Raw genomic sequence first — 16,017 nt, 5'->3', positions numbered from 1 at the left:
CAATGAATAAATTGTTTTATTTATCAATTATTTAGCAATCTTTTTTTTTAATTTCTGTGATATGAAACATATATACGGAAGTCTGAACCTTCCAGGGCTTACGACCTGGCATTTGTCTGGCTTAAGCGATCACTTAATACATTTGTGTAACATTTACCATCCTGCCCATTATTGAACATCTTTAAAAAAAATTACATCTCATCCATAGGGTGAACAATCCAGTGTCTAATATAATAAATAATATTTTTGTTTTATTTTATTTTTAAAAAATATACATATTTACATAAATATTTCAATTTCATATTATTTCTGTGAGCCTAAGCGGCTCATTATTAGAAATAGGTATCAAATTGTGGTAGAGTGGGTTCGAACCGAGAAACTCTGACTAAAGAGTCCCCGACACTAACCACGGGATCACAACCCGACACGTATTAATATCGTTAAATATTTAGCAAAGCACGTTGAAGATTCATATGTGCATGCATATAAAAATCTAAATCTAAAGGTTAGATGCTGAATACAAAATGCAAGCACAGTTTGTATATGGGATGGGTAACTTATTCATGAATTTGATTTTTTTTTTGTTTTATGTGATTTTTTTTTTTAATGTGTATCCAAAATTTCAACTTAATATGTATAAGTATTATGTATAGGAACTGTACCTAGACACTGTTTTTTTAAAAAAAACTTATTTTTTTTTTAACAAACTAGGAATGTATCTGTACTGTCTGAATCACAGATTATTAGAACCGACTAAAACAATATACAGCTCCCCAAAATCTAAATGATTTTTCATGGTCGAGTGTCTGTTGACCTGTGGAATATAAATGACTTAAAACGCAATAAAAAATTAAATATTTAATCAAAACCAAATCCATTGATTTATTGTCTGTAAAATTAGAAAATAATTTCTCAAGTTAGGTGTTTTCGAGAAAATATATTTCTGGGAGGTTTAAAAAAAATAGGTATGTAATTCCCTCCTGGATTTACTTTGACAATTCCAGTTTATTATTATTATCACGAAATCTGCAAAAAAAAAACTTACCCACATTATGTTCTCGGTAAATTATGTAAATTGAATAAACATAAATGCGATAGCATTAACCATAAAACAAACTATTAGTGTTTATATTAAAATAATTTGATATTTCATAAATAGTGTTTGTATACTGAATTCAGCAGAATATTTTCACAATATAACTGGCTTAATTGTTTAAATTCTGTTTTTTCTAAATAAAGATGGGTTTAATTGACAGTTAGTTATGTAAAAAATTCTTTAAATTATTTTAGATAAACTATCATGAATGAGGAGACAGCAATGTTAATTTTTGTAGTGTTACTTCCACATAATATTAAAAATATAGTAAATATATGGTTATAGAGCTGCTGCATATTATTATTAGGCACAACAGAATAAAATGTTTCTATCATTTAATGTATAATCGGTTTATTTAATCATGTAAATTTTATCTTTAATGGAAAATATCAGATGCACATTATTTGCAGTTATAATTTTTTTTGTGAATATTTATCCTTTTATATTTATGATGTGGAAAAGTCAATAGTTTCATTTAACCTTTTTTATTCATAAAATTGACTTCCACTCGAAAATCCAATGACATTTATCTTATTGGTATTACGTAGTTTACCATTTATTTATTTCCCCCTAACTTCCCTTAGCGAGATAATTTTGTAAAGATGATTGTGCGATATCTCACAATAAATTTACTTAAAAATTTTGTCATTTTCAAACAATATTTTTTTTGTAATTAAAAAAAAATAAAAAATTTAATTTTTATTTCCAGGTACAATGAAAAATATCTCAAAAAATAATTTACTAAATAATTGTCGGAGATTTATAGTAAAGAACCCTGTTACTGTGATTCCTGCTTTTATTTTCATCTTACTAATGGCTTCCCCTGTGCTGCTTTATATCTTTTTTATATTTGCCTCACTCATTCTTGTTTTCATCGGACCAGTGATTATTGAAGGTAAAAAATCTAATTGTTATTAAATAGTAATAAAAAAACAAACCCGGGACCTCCAGCACAGTAGCTAAACATGCTAATATTTATTTAATATTACCCTGAAACACAGGAGTGATCACCTTGCCTTCATGTAATTAACGATCAAGATGCAGTGCCCTATGCACCATTGGGTGCGGATAAGGGTAAGAAGAAGAAAAATAATAAAAAACATTTTGTATAAAAATTATTAAAAAAATCTGTTTAATTTATGAATGTGCAAATATTTATTTATATTTTTGCACTGGAAATTTTATTATTACGATTGCTATTTTCAAAAGAGATGGAACTATAAATTAAAACATATCATCAAAGTAGAATTGATATAAACCAAGTCTCTGGCGGAGTTAAGTCAAATTTAGAATGTTTTTGAAGACCCGGTGTGGGAGTAAGTCAGGCAACAATATTTGAAAGCTAAATATCAAGTCCTAAGGTAAGCCTTAGGAGACTCAGCTCCCAAAAATCTTCAAGCCAGAACTCACAGAATACACACTCAACTTAGCTTGCCAGAACAATTACACACTTGGTAAGTATGAGAAAACTTTTAGAGCGATCGCCGCATAACTTGTTTCTTTTGGAAAATTGGCAAAAATTACTTAGGCAGTGATATATATTTTCACAAATAAGATAAAGTACTACAAAGATAATTAATACCTGCAGTTTACTCGTAACAAATTTTCCAGCCCCCCTTTAAAATACGTTGTTTCATTTTGAAAAGTATATTAATTTCACCATTTTTCTGTTTTAAGGTATATTATTGACAAGCGGAGGTTTGGTATTGGGATTTGTTCTGATGGTGAATTTTACGTTGGTTTTATATATTATGTTCATAATTTACATTATTTATACTGTTTTGAAAGCAACTGGAATAATTAGAAAATAATGTATGCAAAATTATATGATTAAAACATCTTTATTAATAGCATCATAAATATGTCTTAGTTTTAAATAAAAATTAAATAAATTACAAAATACATAAAGGTTTAGAATAGAAACATTTAAAAAAATATTCATATATTCGAAAACATTTATTTTTCAAGTAAAATTAATTTGATACATTATCATGAGTAGATATATAGTCTAGATAGGTTAGTATTTAATAAAAGAGATCCTCACAACTACATACAGGTGTGAAAATTGTATAATTAAAAAAAAAAGTAATATGTTCAAGTATGCGTAAGCTATCGGGCCCACTAATTTTATAACCCGTAAAGGAGTTGAGAAAATATGTTTAATTGTAAAGGTAAACGATGCTGAAACATAAAAAGGAATGGCTTTTAACGTTCCGCAATAGATATTTTAAAAATTAGATATAATTTTTTTAAACCATTTAAATTTTATACAATTCAAAAATTTTCACAATTAAATTAATTTTTTTATACTTTCTTAGCATAGATTTTTCCAAGCACTTTTTATTTTTACCAGCTTTAAAAAAAAGTTGTAATTGTTCATTTCTAAAATAATTTTTAAAATCGGCATTAATCTTTTTTGGGTTAAGGTAACATCCACCTGAGGATCTCTTTGATTTAAACAAAGTCTTACTTTAACATTTGAATATAGGATAATTTTATATAGTAAAAATATTTATGGGTTATTTTGTACATTCTCTTTGTTTTCAATGACGTCTCCGGATTGAGAGAGAGACACCAAGTCTGACCAGTCAGCGCTGCTGTTAGCTTCCACGCGCTCCCACAGATGGTCTTGAATCTTTTCCTCGGACATCTTTTCTTTATCCAGATCAAAACACTCCAGTATCTTCTTATCTTTGTTACTGAAATCTAAATACTCGAGTGAAGGAAAGATACCAGCATAAAGAAATTTGAATACTCCCTCCTTTCTTAAAATGACTGTATTCATCTCTTAGTCCATCATTCAAAATATTAAAAAGGGTTAAACTAAGATTAAGTTTTAAAAAAAACATTGACATTTATTGATGGAATCACAATATTTATTCGTACTATTGTAGAAATATTTTATTTATTGTTTCGGCATTTACTTTGAGGTAACATGTTAAAATGATTAAGGAAACACTTGTTTTTATACCACTTGAGTTTATTAATGACTAATAGTTTCAGAAGCTAAACTAGTAGTCATTAATAAACTCAAGTGGTATAAAAACAAGTGTTTCCTTAATCATTGTAGAAATAAATTGAAAAGTAAATAAATAAATTAGTATTTTAAGTTCAAATTATCATTGTATACAATTTGTTGATAATGATTTGTAGTAAAATATTAAGTTAATGAAATAAAAACGAAGTGCAAATTTCAAATGAATAAAAAATAATATGAAATTGAAAAGGATACACCCCTTGCAAATGTTGGGTGGGGCTGAATAATCCCATCTCACGCGTGTGAAGTCCTTCCCAACCTGTAGCATTTCGCTGGAAACGAATGGAAACCTTACATAATACATATTGGAGTGTTCTAGATTAAGTAATTGCAATATTACTTAACAGAAGTGAGAACATATTTGTTTTCCAATTTATATGAGTGCCATAAAACATTCAATTAAAAAAGTAGGGGCAGAGCAATATGGAAAATTGTTTGAAATAAAAGAAAGCAAAGGTTTAGATATTTGTGGGATAATTTAGGCACAAAATCTAATGTTTAAGTGCAGTTGTTGTTATAAAACTTAATCTATATTAAATATATAATCTACAGACCTTGCTTTTTTCATTCTTAAGTTATCACTTTCGTTTGTTTCGAGGCCACTCCGAAGAGAAAGACATGAATTTTCACCTTTATTCACATTTTCTTGTAGGGAATCATAAGTTTTCTTCAGATCTTCCTATAAAAAAGAATGACAAAAACAATAATTTTAATAAACAAAATTTAAAAAAAATCTTAATGGCATTTATGTAAGATGTGCTCGGTAGACATTAAAAAAACATACGTTTGATTTTAATATTCCCGACAGCTTCATTTTTAATGCAGAATTTTCTTTCTTCAGTTCCTCAATTTGCGTCAACAAATCCGCGTTTTCTTTTTCGATGTCACCATGTTTTTCTAAAAATCAAGTAAATAAATATATTAAAAAAACATATATCACATTAGTTACATGCGCAAATTAAGCCGCTTTCGTAACATGGATCACATTTAACAATGTCGCCTGTCGCACCTTGCGAAATACGCTCTGTATTCTCAATATCTCTCAAGAGAGACAAGCAATCATTCTCCAGCAAGCTTATATCGTTATCGATATCTTCCCACTTCATCTCGAAAAAGTAAAAATAGTAAATACACGACTTATTTCCAAAGGAGATAAAATAATTAATTGAATAAGTGAGTTAAGCGCCGCCCAAACACCCCGTTCAAATTTGACAATTGAAAAAACAAAGCAAGTTAACGCTTGCGACTCAATTATGTCCAGTAGTTACCGGTTATCCATTCCAATATAACCTATAAACAAAAATGCAATAAGGGTTATAATTGAACTTATACTAAATGCTACATGTTTATTGTGTAGATCTGGTAAGAAGGTAAGTACCTCTGGTCTGCAACCGAAAATATTTATTTTTTGTACGTAAGTACCTACCCATGACATTTGACAAGTATAATTTGTGAATTGACGTTTTGGCTTGACAGAAAGAGAAACAGGCAGTGGAATAAAGATAATTTATTATTGCCGTAGTTGTGATATTTCTATGTGTTGTATTATATGTGTTTTGACACGTAAATAATTCTGTATTGTATATTAACTATAAAAAAACTATGCCTAGTTCACTTTTATTTGCAATAAACAACGAAGGTCGGGTTTATGTCCTTTCGACCGGCGGGTCTATGTGGAGGGAATTTATGTATTTGGGTTTGGAATTTAAACATTTGTCTGCCATTCCACACTTTTTGTGGGCTGTGGGAGGCGACAGACAAATATATGTCCATGTTCACGGTCTGGAGATACCCATTAGAGTCAAGGAAGAAGCTTACGAGAATGAAAGGTGGCTGCCAGTCGAAGGTTTCAGTGGTCGACTTTTACCGACTGATCGCTACCATTTTTCGACCAAAGATGGATGTCAAGATAGATCTATTGACCGGATAAGATTGCCCTCGATGGCTTGGCAGTGGGAAGGGGACTGGCAACTGGAGTTATCTCTGGATGGGCAGCCATTGGACCACGACGGTTGGTCTTATGCGGTTGATTTTCCCGCACAGTATGGTCCTACGAAGCAGTGGAAATCTTGTGTGAGAAGAAGGAAATGGGTTCGGTACAGAAGATACAGCGCTCTCAACTCCTGGTGTGCCATAGCTCCACTTCACAAAGATCCCACTCAAGAGCCTTTCATAGACGTGTCTATTGGAGGACATAAGATCCCTAATGCTCCAGCCGGGACACTGTCTGTTTGGGCTATTACTGCACATGGACGGGTAAGATGAGCTTTTAACCAAATGTATGTTTTATTCTAGGCATTTCAATTCAAATGTGATGAAAATATTGAAAAGCTCATTAATATGCATTCAAATACAGAATTATAAATTATTATTATTTTATATACTTTTGGTTATATCGGTAGTGTAAAGGCAAAGCGGGTATATCTGTCTCAGACCAAATTTTACAGGAGAACAAAAACAAACTTGTGAAATTATATAACTAATTTTTTTAATGTATTTTTAAATGTACATATCTTAATAAAACTAAATAAGTATTGCAACTGCAGCTATATCCTTTTGCCAGATTATGGAATACACTATTATAGACATTTTGTGGAACAAACTTAGAAAAGGAAAAATTTTACACACATACCCCTTTGCTACCGATATTTAGCCCAGTGGACGGCAAACTTAGCCAAATATGCACCTTATAATGATTTAAAAAATATTGAGAGCCACATCTATTTGGAATTCTAGTACACCTTAATTATAATTTTACACCACAAGTGGTTAAGCCAATAGTATTTACTCTACTTTCATGTAACTTACAATTAAAATAATGCTGGATTAATTTAGTGCCCTACACATCTACTGTGAATTGGTCGAATCCTTTAACCAACATTCTAGATTGTCCACAGTAGAGGATTATTTGTGTGATCTTTTGTGGGAAGTCTAGGATGTTAGTCTATTCATAGTCAACATTATTTAACACAAATAAAGGGAGCGAGAAAATTTAGTAAATGTATTTATTTTCAGGTGATGTTCCGAAGCGGAGCAAGTACAACAGCACCCGAAGGTTTACGCTGGACCAACGTGTCAGTTCCTCCCGGATGTGAAGTGAAGCAGGTGTCTGTGGGGCCCACTGGCCTCCTGTGGGTACTTCTGTGGACAGGACGAGCCCTTGTCAGAAAAGGCGTAACCAGAGACTGTCCCATGGGAGAGTCCTGGTTGGAAGTGAAGGCTCCTGAAGACACTAAACTGAGCATCATATCTGTGGGCTGTGACGCCGTATGGAGTGTCAGTACAGATGGGCGAGTTTGGTTCAGGAAAGGAATCAACGGAGCCGGCGCAGGTACCAGCGAAGCTTATGCCATAGGTAAAGGCTGGCTGGAAATTGGCGGGAATATGGTGCATATATCTGTCGCGGCAAACGACCAAGTGTTTGGAGTGGGTGCGGCGGATCGATGTGTCTACTGGCGTTACGGGGTGAATGTGTCCGAGTTGAGTGGTAAAAACTGGCGACTGGTTCAAGCTCCTTTGCACTTGAGTCGTACATCTAGTACAGCTAGTTTGATGAAAGGTTCACCCAGAGGAAGACACAGGAGTCTCAATTCTTTGGTACATACTTCAATTAATATATTTTAAAAGGTGTAAAAGAACAGCCATGTGTTTTGTCTCATTTAAATTGAATTCACACAAATTAAAATCACTTATAAATCAAATAATGGTTTGTTTCTGTGTAAAGTAAAGTTCTACCTGATGAAATACTAAGTATCATCAAAATTACTTTTTTTTTTACAAAAATGACTAACCACAAAGTAAATGTTTTAAATATGAAAAATATTGAGAATATCATCATAATCTTTGTTTGTAATATGTATCAATTTTGTCTCTTTATCTCATTATTGAGAGTGGCTCACTCTGCTGACCCCAGTCATGGCTCGCCTCTAGATAATCTTTCTCCATCTGGAATATACCTGTGCTGCTCTATAGGCATTTGCCACTGGTGACTTGCCAGGCTTCAGGCCTTCCACTAGAGATGCGCCAAATTAACTAAAGGCCCCTTTTAATACACCAATCTACATATGTATTTTCAATTATCAACTAATTTCATTTATATTTTTAGAATCGTCCACTTAGTAGTTCCCATGAAACTACTGTACTTCCCGGATCTTGGGAAGAATCTTCTAGGTCTGCGCCTGCTCCGCGGACTCTTCCTCTTAAACCTCCTCAACTCGCAAGCAGTACACCTCCAACGTAAGTATATATTTCTTTTTCAAAATATAATACATATAGTTGTTTCCATTAAGGTATATTTTAGACTAAAATTTTCCACGGAGATACTTTGACTATATATTTTTTTATTCATAGGTCTGATTCAGATGACACTTGCAGCATCAAGTCAAATACACAAACAACTTCAGATGCCGGAGACTCATCGAGGATAATAGATCTCACTGGAAAAAGTTATGAAACTACGCTGAAAAATCCAAGGGCGTGGAGTCCTGTTCGTAGTGTTGGTTCTGTTGTTAGTAATTTATATTTTTTGCATTTATATTTAATTTTTATAATATGTACTTTTGTAATTGTAATTTCAATTATTTCTCATTATGTATGCAGGTTGGAATGGAAGCTCACCCAGAAACTGACAGTAGTGTTTTTGATTCGGACTCTGGCATGTTTGGTGATGATGAGAGTGACCATGCTGCGCTCTATTGGGATGAATGTGACGCAGTTTGGACCTTAGTTGAAGCTGGTGGATGCACGTTAGATCCCACTCAGTTACCACACTGGTTCGTTCAATAATATTACATTTTTTTTAAATAGCTGAACAATAAAAATAACAGAAAATAATGAACAAGGAAATAGGAATTGTATTTCTTTAATCTATGTTGTAAAATCTAGGTTTGCCGACAGTCACAGTGTACCCCAAGCAGAACTCACCCAAACGTGGCGTCTTCAAATTCTTGATGACTTGAAAGGTCGCCTGCAAGATGCTGAGATGGACTTTTCGACGTATGAAAAGGCGGTGGATACTAAGAGTTGGGTTCGAAGCGGTGAGGCAAGATGCTTTGGACGAAACGCGAGCACTGCCGAGGATTGTGTATTGTCACTGGAATGTCACTCCGGATCTAACGGTGGAACATTAACTATTCTAAATCCAGATGGTGCTACCACCAAGGTATTATTTGTTGTCATTATTATGGTTTTGATTATTTATGATTTTAATGGAATTATGGTTTTACCAACAAGAAAATATAATGGGGGCTGATTAAAGTCAACTTTTTTCCAGCACACGCTGATCCTCAGTGAAATAACCTGCGTAGTTAGCTGCTCTGAAGCAGGATGCCCTCGTATAGCAATCTATGCTCCCAGGAGATTCAGTAGTCCCCTCAAACTGCAGTTTGCTTCTGATACGGATCAAGAAGAATGGTTGTCTGTATTAGTAGATGGTAAGTTTAATTAAATTAAAAATTATTCATTGTGGTTCATAGTTTATTGAAATACGATAAGGAATAGTTACCATGGATTTAACAGCTATTTCTCTATTATTATGCAAAGTAGAGATTTCACACAGTTTAAACAATCAATCACTTAATAATTTGTTATTTTGTGTTTGTCAGTAACTTGCCAAGTGCACGGGTTGAATGGTCGCCCTAGTACGGACTCTCTGTGGGGAACTACGGCAGCTGGTGATGTCCTAGTTTGGGATCCAAAATCATGTCGTATTGACCGTCAAGATAATGGACTTTACATTCAGGTACTAACATTTCACCGCTGACCCATATATTATTTTAATTGACCCCTTTGAAACGACATTTCAACATCCCTTTTATTTTGTCAAAAATACATCCTGATTTTTATTTAACAATTTTTGCATCTGCAGTTTTGCATAGTTTTTCTTGCATGACTAGCCATTTGCTCTAATTTTAAATTTTCCTGACTATATTTAACCTTTACAGGAAATTGATGTTTTCGGAAAAGATACATCATCGGATGGTTTTTCGACTCCGTTGCAAAATAGCTTTCCTGCGGGGACGGAAATTGAAATTTCTGGATGTATTCACGATAACGTGGACAGAATAACTTTCAATCTTCAGGGACACGTTCATATAAAACAGAAACATAAAACTCAGAAAGAAATCAGGGATGTGGCTTTACACTTCAATCCAAGGTATTTTCCGTACCGCAGTGGATAATTTGTTACGCTAATCAATAATAATTCATTATATGTTTTATATGATTTTGTAGGTTCAGTGAAGGTATTGTGGTTCGCAATACGATGCGAGATGGAGACTGGGGAGCGGAAGAACGTCACGGGAATCTGAATATAGTACCAGGACATGATTTTCACATAAAGGTTTTACATTTTTATAAAATATTTAATCTTAATCCCATTAAAATGTCATAAAATATTGAATGTTGAAACTATGCTGGGTTACTGGATTTTGATTTATAATATTTTCATATTTTAGATTGTATCAACAGAAAAGGGATATAATATATGGACTAACGGTTCTCATTTTACATTTTACGAGCACCGTATTGAACCTGAGAGTGTTGCCAGTTTGCACGTGAGTGGATCCCTGAGGCTCTTCCGCATTGTATACAAATCGAAAAATGTAATGCATATCAATATTATTTCTTTCATCAATCTTCATTTATGTTTTCAACAAACAGATCACCTCTTATTGTTTATTCTTCAGGTGATAGTGGGTACAGATGAAATGGTATGGCGCTCTATGGGGGGCCACCTGCGAAGGGTGGAGACGTGCAGCAGTGGAGTTGTGTGGGGGGTTTCATATGAACACACCCCTTGGGTGTACACTGGTGGATGGGGAGGACCCATACTGAAAGGTTTAATTTTTTTTAATTTACATTTAATTATATATTGTAACATAATGTTAAACACCTTATCTCTCAAAATTCTATTATTTAAAAACAAAATCAATACTAGATTTGATGTCCCACAGATGAATGCCTTCAAAAAGCAAAGACTGTCACAATAAATTAATACACTCAGTAGAATTATAAATTATAATTAGATTAATGTTTATATTAATAGATTATGTAATTCTACGAAGTAAATACCAATTTGCCGAATAAATAATAACACTATATAAATAGAACGGAATTAAAATCTATTATTTTTATTTTACTAACTATAGGTTTGGATAAAGGAAAGGAAGGAATAAACCAAATGACCGATACACAAAACTACTTTGTGTATGAAAATCAACGCTGGAATCCTTTGACTGGATATACGGGCTCAGGACTACCTACCGACAGATACATGTGGAGTGATTCTACTGGCAAACTGAAGAGGACCAGGGAGTTGACTAAACTAATCAACAGGCATTGGCACTGGGTATTAACTTTGTTTACTCATTAAAAGTCAATTAAAAAAATGTTATGTTAATATGTAATAAGAAAAAAATGCTCTGTTTAGTGCAACAACAGTCCTTCTAATACTCGCAGTGTGCCGCAACTGAAAATAATCAGTAAGACAGGCCGCAACCTCCAGAATGCTATAAAATGGTTATGATTTATATACTGAGGGGGTTTAACAGTGTAAGTGTTGCGTAAACGTAAAATATACTTTCCATTCACAAAATTGAGAGAAATAGAGATTAATTAGAAAATCGACAAATACTTTGCTTTATATAATACATATTAAATGTTAAATTAAACACTGAAAATAATAATAAATAAATACTTTGGTATTTCAAAATATGTAAATGTGTCGTTTTGTGGTCCCGTAGTGTCTCGGACTGTTGAATCAGAGTTTTTCGGTTTGAACCCACTCTACCACAATTTGATACCTTTTTTCTAATGAGCTGCTTAGGTTCACAGAAATAGTATAAAATAGTATTTTTGTAAATAATAAAATCACAAATATTTTTATATTTAAAAAAAAAATGCCACTTTGACCGCATTAAAATACTTGCAACATACAGATCTTATCTTGCTTTTATGTTATTTTCAATCGGGTAAATAAATTAAGTGAAACAAATTTATAATATAATTAAAATGTAACTTTGTTTTAAAATCACAAAGTTACATTTTGATTATAAAATGGAAAATCACAAAGTTAGTGCTTTAAATATAAATTACACATTTAAATTAGGCTGGAAACATGATGCAGCTTGGAGATGCCGCAGTCGGATAATCCTGCAGTTTCAATACAAAAATTTATTGAAACTGCAGAGTGATCTGACAGCTGCAGCTCCAATCTTGTGAGTTTAAACAACAGTTTAAATATTCATAATTAATCGCCAACCAGAAATATAAAACGCCTATTCTTATTTGAATTCAGACATCGAGGCCTTCTATATTTCTAGTCAAACTATAGATCTGTAGTTTTTACTGATGAAACTATGAATAATATCAGCAATCTTATTATTTTTGTTGTGTTTTAATTTATTTGCTAATATTGCCATTCCATTTCTTCTACACAGATATGTTATTTTATTTCCTTTTCTAGGTTTCTGATTGGATCGTCGATTTCCACACCCCAGGGGGAGTGGATCGGGATGGTTGGCAATATGCAACTGACTTCCCCTCGGCGTATCATGGCAGGAAACTGTTTACGGACTGTGTCAGGAGAAGGCGGTGGTTCAGAAGAGCTCAACTCAACACTGCCGGGCCATGGCAGGAACTGGGAAATACTAAGATATTAGACGTATCACTATGGGTGAGTATGATGCATTGATATCAGTTTTAATGATGAATAATCTTCAAGGTTGCCGATGTTTCCATGAATTTTGCTCATCAATATGACAAGTAAGTCATTACAAATGCAATTAATGAGCATTTGTGATATCTCGTTGACAGAAAATTATGTAACATTTTATTTAAGGCATTATCTCTGGTGTTCTCCATATTTTGACTATGGTAGCAAATCTGTTTTTTAAATTGTATGTTTTGTCAAAAATTAAAATTTTATTGAATTTTGTGTTTAATCTGCCGAATACTGTTATTATAAAGGAAACACAAACTACAGTCATAATTGATTTATATAAACAATAGAGTGTATTGATCACGGAACATGATTTTATCGGACTACTAATTACGAAGATTATATTGCATTTTTTAATGGTTTTAGATTCTAAAATTAATATATTATGTGAATTTTAACAATATATTGGTAAATAGAACCTTCTCCTCTTTCCTACTTAAAATAAGACTATCAATCATGTAAAACAATTAGATTTTTAATAAATTTCAGTCTCCCGATAACCTGAAGCAAGGTCCGATATCTGTCTGGGCAATAGCATCTTCTGGAGATGCACTTTTCCGGACTGGAGTAACCAGAGATTGTCCAGCGGTAACTATCAATATCTGTAGTTTATATGTATTTTGAATTACTAAAATACGTAATCTATAGAATAATTCTTAGTCTGTCCAAAAACCTCCGAGTCAAATTAACTTCAAAATAATTTGGTGGTTTGCTATATTGACTTCCAATACTTTCAGTTCCTTCTTCTTACTTCTTTGCATTTTAGGTCTAAAGCTTAATTTTAACATTCGTAGTAAAAAATATTGTAGTGCAATATTTTTTTATTATTGATTTGTAGGGGACATCTTGGGAGCATGTGACTTGCACTCAACCGCTGGCCGCTATTAGTGTTGGAGTAGCTGGCGTGTGGGCTGTAGGCAGAAAGGGAGAGGCATACTGGAGGATGGGCATAATGATGAATAACCCGATAGGTAAAAAATTAACAATTGAATTTCTCTTATTTTGCAAATTTTGAGTATTACATGAGAATTTTAATTATCATCTTTACTATAATTGTTATCAACTATGGAACCATTCCGAAGGTACACTTTGGCATGTTGTGGAGGCGACTGTTGGAATGGGCAGCCTGAAACAAGTCTCCGTAGGGGAACACGTCTGGACAGTGGACAGTCACGGCAGGATTATTGTACGCAAAGATGTCACGGAGGCTATGCCCGAGGGTTCGCATTGGCTCATATTGGGGAACGAATCTCCGGGTATGTTATTATAATATATATTTTTCTTCATCCGTCTCTGTAGCTCTGTGGTTAGCACGTTTTACTGCCATAATATGATCCCAGGTTGATACCCAAGGTGGTAAAAATAAAATAAAGTAATTTTTCACCTTAATATTTGTTTATATTGTGTTTATGCCTTCAATTGATACCTGAGTCGCACGACAAATTTATTACCTTACCTTCCATAAAATAATCAATCAAGTTATCACTGTATCAATCAAGTGCGGTGCCCTATGCACCGTTGGGTGCAAATAAAAGTCAGAAGAAGAGGAGTGCAGTTTGTATCCGCATTAAAATCTTACAATGTTGTTGACCTTTAAAAACTGTTTAGTTTCATGGCTTTTTTTTTGCTTTTTCATGGTAGTAAATTGTATCCATTGTATAAAATTAAAATTAATTTTAAAAAAAAGTTTTTTTATGTATTAATTAATGGTCAGCTGATATTGATTTGTTTATCTGTAGATGGCACAGGTGGCTTTCGTCACGTCACGGCAGGCAAGAATGAAGTGTGGGGAGTCAGCAGCGGAGGGACACTGTGTCGTCGTGCAGGTATATCCGATACAGCAACTACAGGATCCGGGTGGCAGAAGGGTATTACGGCCGCTTGGCTCCACATTTCAGCTCGGGGATCCAATAGCTATTCATAATTATTATCTGCCCCGAGGTAAGGGTGTCAATACCACCATGCTTTTACTAAAATAACCACCTGAATCCTCAATTTTTTTCTCAATATGTATATGTATCGAAAAGAAGCATGTTTTTATTTTCATATAAAGATAATACAAATGATAATTCCAAAAAATACAGTAAAGCTGAAAGACAGTCAATATGGCGGTATTTCACTGATCTACGTAACATGTAAAAAATACCTTGAATATGTACCCGAATGGTGTTGAATATACCTGAAGCATATGACGTATGGTTTGGAATGATTTGTGTTTTTTGACCACACATATGCAATACGGGTTAGTGTTACCCGGCAGGTACTCTGCGCATGTATGTCTACCATACTGGAGGTCCTGGATTAGATTCCCAGATTTTTCACTCTAATATTTATTTAATATTGAACTGCCCTGGACTGGAACCTGAAGCGTAAGGCTGATTAACTTTCCTTTGTGTATTCAACGATCAAGATAACACTGCTTCTTTACAATGCAGACCTATGCACCATTGGGTGCAAATAAGGGTCAGAAAAAAGCGAGAAAGACAAAAAAATCCTAGTCGAATTATACCAATTTGCATCTTCTGCATACTTAATTTATCATTTTATTTGTTGGTATGTCATTGGCACTCTTACATCTTTATTTCAATATTATTCACATTTGCTCAAAACTTATTTAAGAAGTGCTTTTTACAATTGTTTAAAGCTGTGTTTACTAAATTTAATGATCTGTTTGAATGGCTTCACTGGGTATATAATTTTATATATCCATACATGCCATGTTTAAAATACCAAATGAGAGATGACTGGAATGTTGCGCAAGATGTGTTTTTAGCGGTGAATGCGTTGATAAAATGTAAATGTACACACATATATATAAAACATGCAGACTGTCCTATCTTAATAAATTATTGATCTCTTTAAGTATTATGTTATGTAGATATATACAAGCCAAAAATGATTTAACAAGTTCCCAGTGTGACTCGGGCAAGGAGTTTGGATTGTAATTATGAGCCCGAGTGCTGCTCGGGAAAATTGTATTCCGACTTCTGATTTGGATTTGCCTGAGCCAAATATATTTATGTATATGTTTTTATTGACTAGCCCGAGCGGTGTTCGGGCAGTCTTGTTTCGACTTGTTGGTGACGATTTCTTGCTCCGGCAAATTTTCTCGCCAAAATTTGACTGTTAAGTGGTTAAAACGGTCACATGCATATTAAATTAAAA

General features: G+C 33.4%; 2 protein-coding genes and 1 long non-coding RNA gene across 3 annotated transcripts; 2 read left to right on the top strand and 1 right to left on the bottom strand.

Moving 5' to 3' along the window:
• The first annotated feature begins 1,078 nt into the window (after window positions 1-1,078).
• Window positions 1,079-2,894, top strand: LOC148306741 (uncharacterized). Its single transcript, XR_015837953.1, has 3 exons — window positions 1,079-1,255; window positions 1,806-1,991; window positions 2,774-2,894. It is a non-coding gene; the product is annotated as an uncharacterized LOC148306741 (long non-coding RNA).
• Window positions 2,895-3,037: 143 nt separating this feature from the next.
• LOC148306740 (uncharacterized) lies at window positions 3,038-5,346 on the bottom strand. Its single transcript, XM_088264457.1, has 5 exons — window positions 5,143-5,346; window positions 4,918-5,030; window positions 4,688-4,812; window positions 4,329-4,405; window positions 3,038-3,802 (listed from the first exon to the last, which is right to left on the bottom strand). Exons 1-5 carry the CDS (start codon window positions 5,237-5,239, stop codon window positions 3,609-3,611), a joined length of 606 nt encoding a protein of 201 aa, XP_088120583.1. The 5' UTR covers window positions 5,240-5,346; the 3' UTR covers window positions 3,038-3,608.
• Window positions 5,347-5,567: 221 nt separating this feature from the next.
• On the top strand, window positions 5,568-14,841 carry Pex23 (tectonin beta-propeller repeat-containing peroxin 23). Its single transcript, XM_088264475.1, has 18 exons — window positions 5,568-6,389; window positions 7,149-7,730; window positions 8,239-8,369; window positions 8,484-8,640; window positions 8,733-8,905; window positions 9,018-9,294; window positions 9,406-9,565; window positions 9,737-9,873; window positions 10,076-10,287; window positions 10,365-10,473; window positions 10,589-10,735; window positions 10,820-10,970; window positions 11,282-11,481; window positions 12,598-12,807; window positions 13,342-13,440; window positions 13,691-13,823; window positions 13,935-14,108; window positions 14,592-14,841. The coding sequence occupies exons 1-18, from the start codon at window positions 5,736-5,738 to the stop codon at window positions 14,774-14,776; spliced, it is 3,891 nt and encodes a 1,296-aa protein (XP_088120601.1). The 5' UTR covers window positions 5,568-5,735; the 3' UTR covers window positions 14,777-14,841.
• The last annotated feature ends 1,176 nt before the right edge of the window (window positions 14,842-16,017 follow it).

This window comes from Brachycentrus maculatus, unplaced genomic scaffold, assembly GCF_059751285.1.
Source record: "Brachycentrus maculatus isolate JH-2025_06_01 unplaced genomic scaffold, ASM5975128v1 h1tg000227l, whole genome shotgun sequence".
NCBI classification, from domain to species: domain Eukaryota; kingdom Metazoa; phylum Arthropoda; class Insecta; order Trichoptera; family Brachycentridae; genus Brachycentrus; species Brachycentrus maculatus.
The sequence above is the reverse complement of the archived record's forward strand: the minus strand, read 5'-3'. Positions and strand labels throughout refer to the sequence as shown.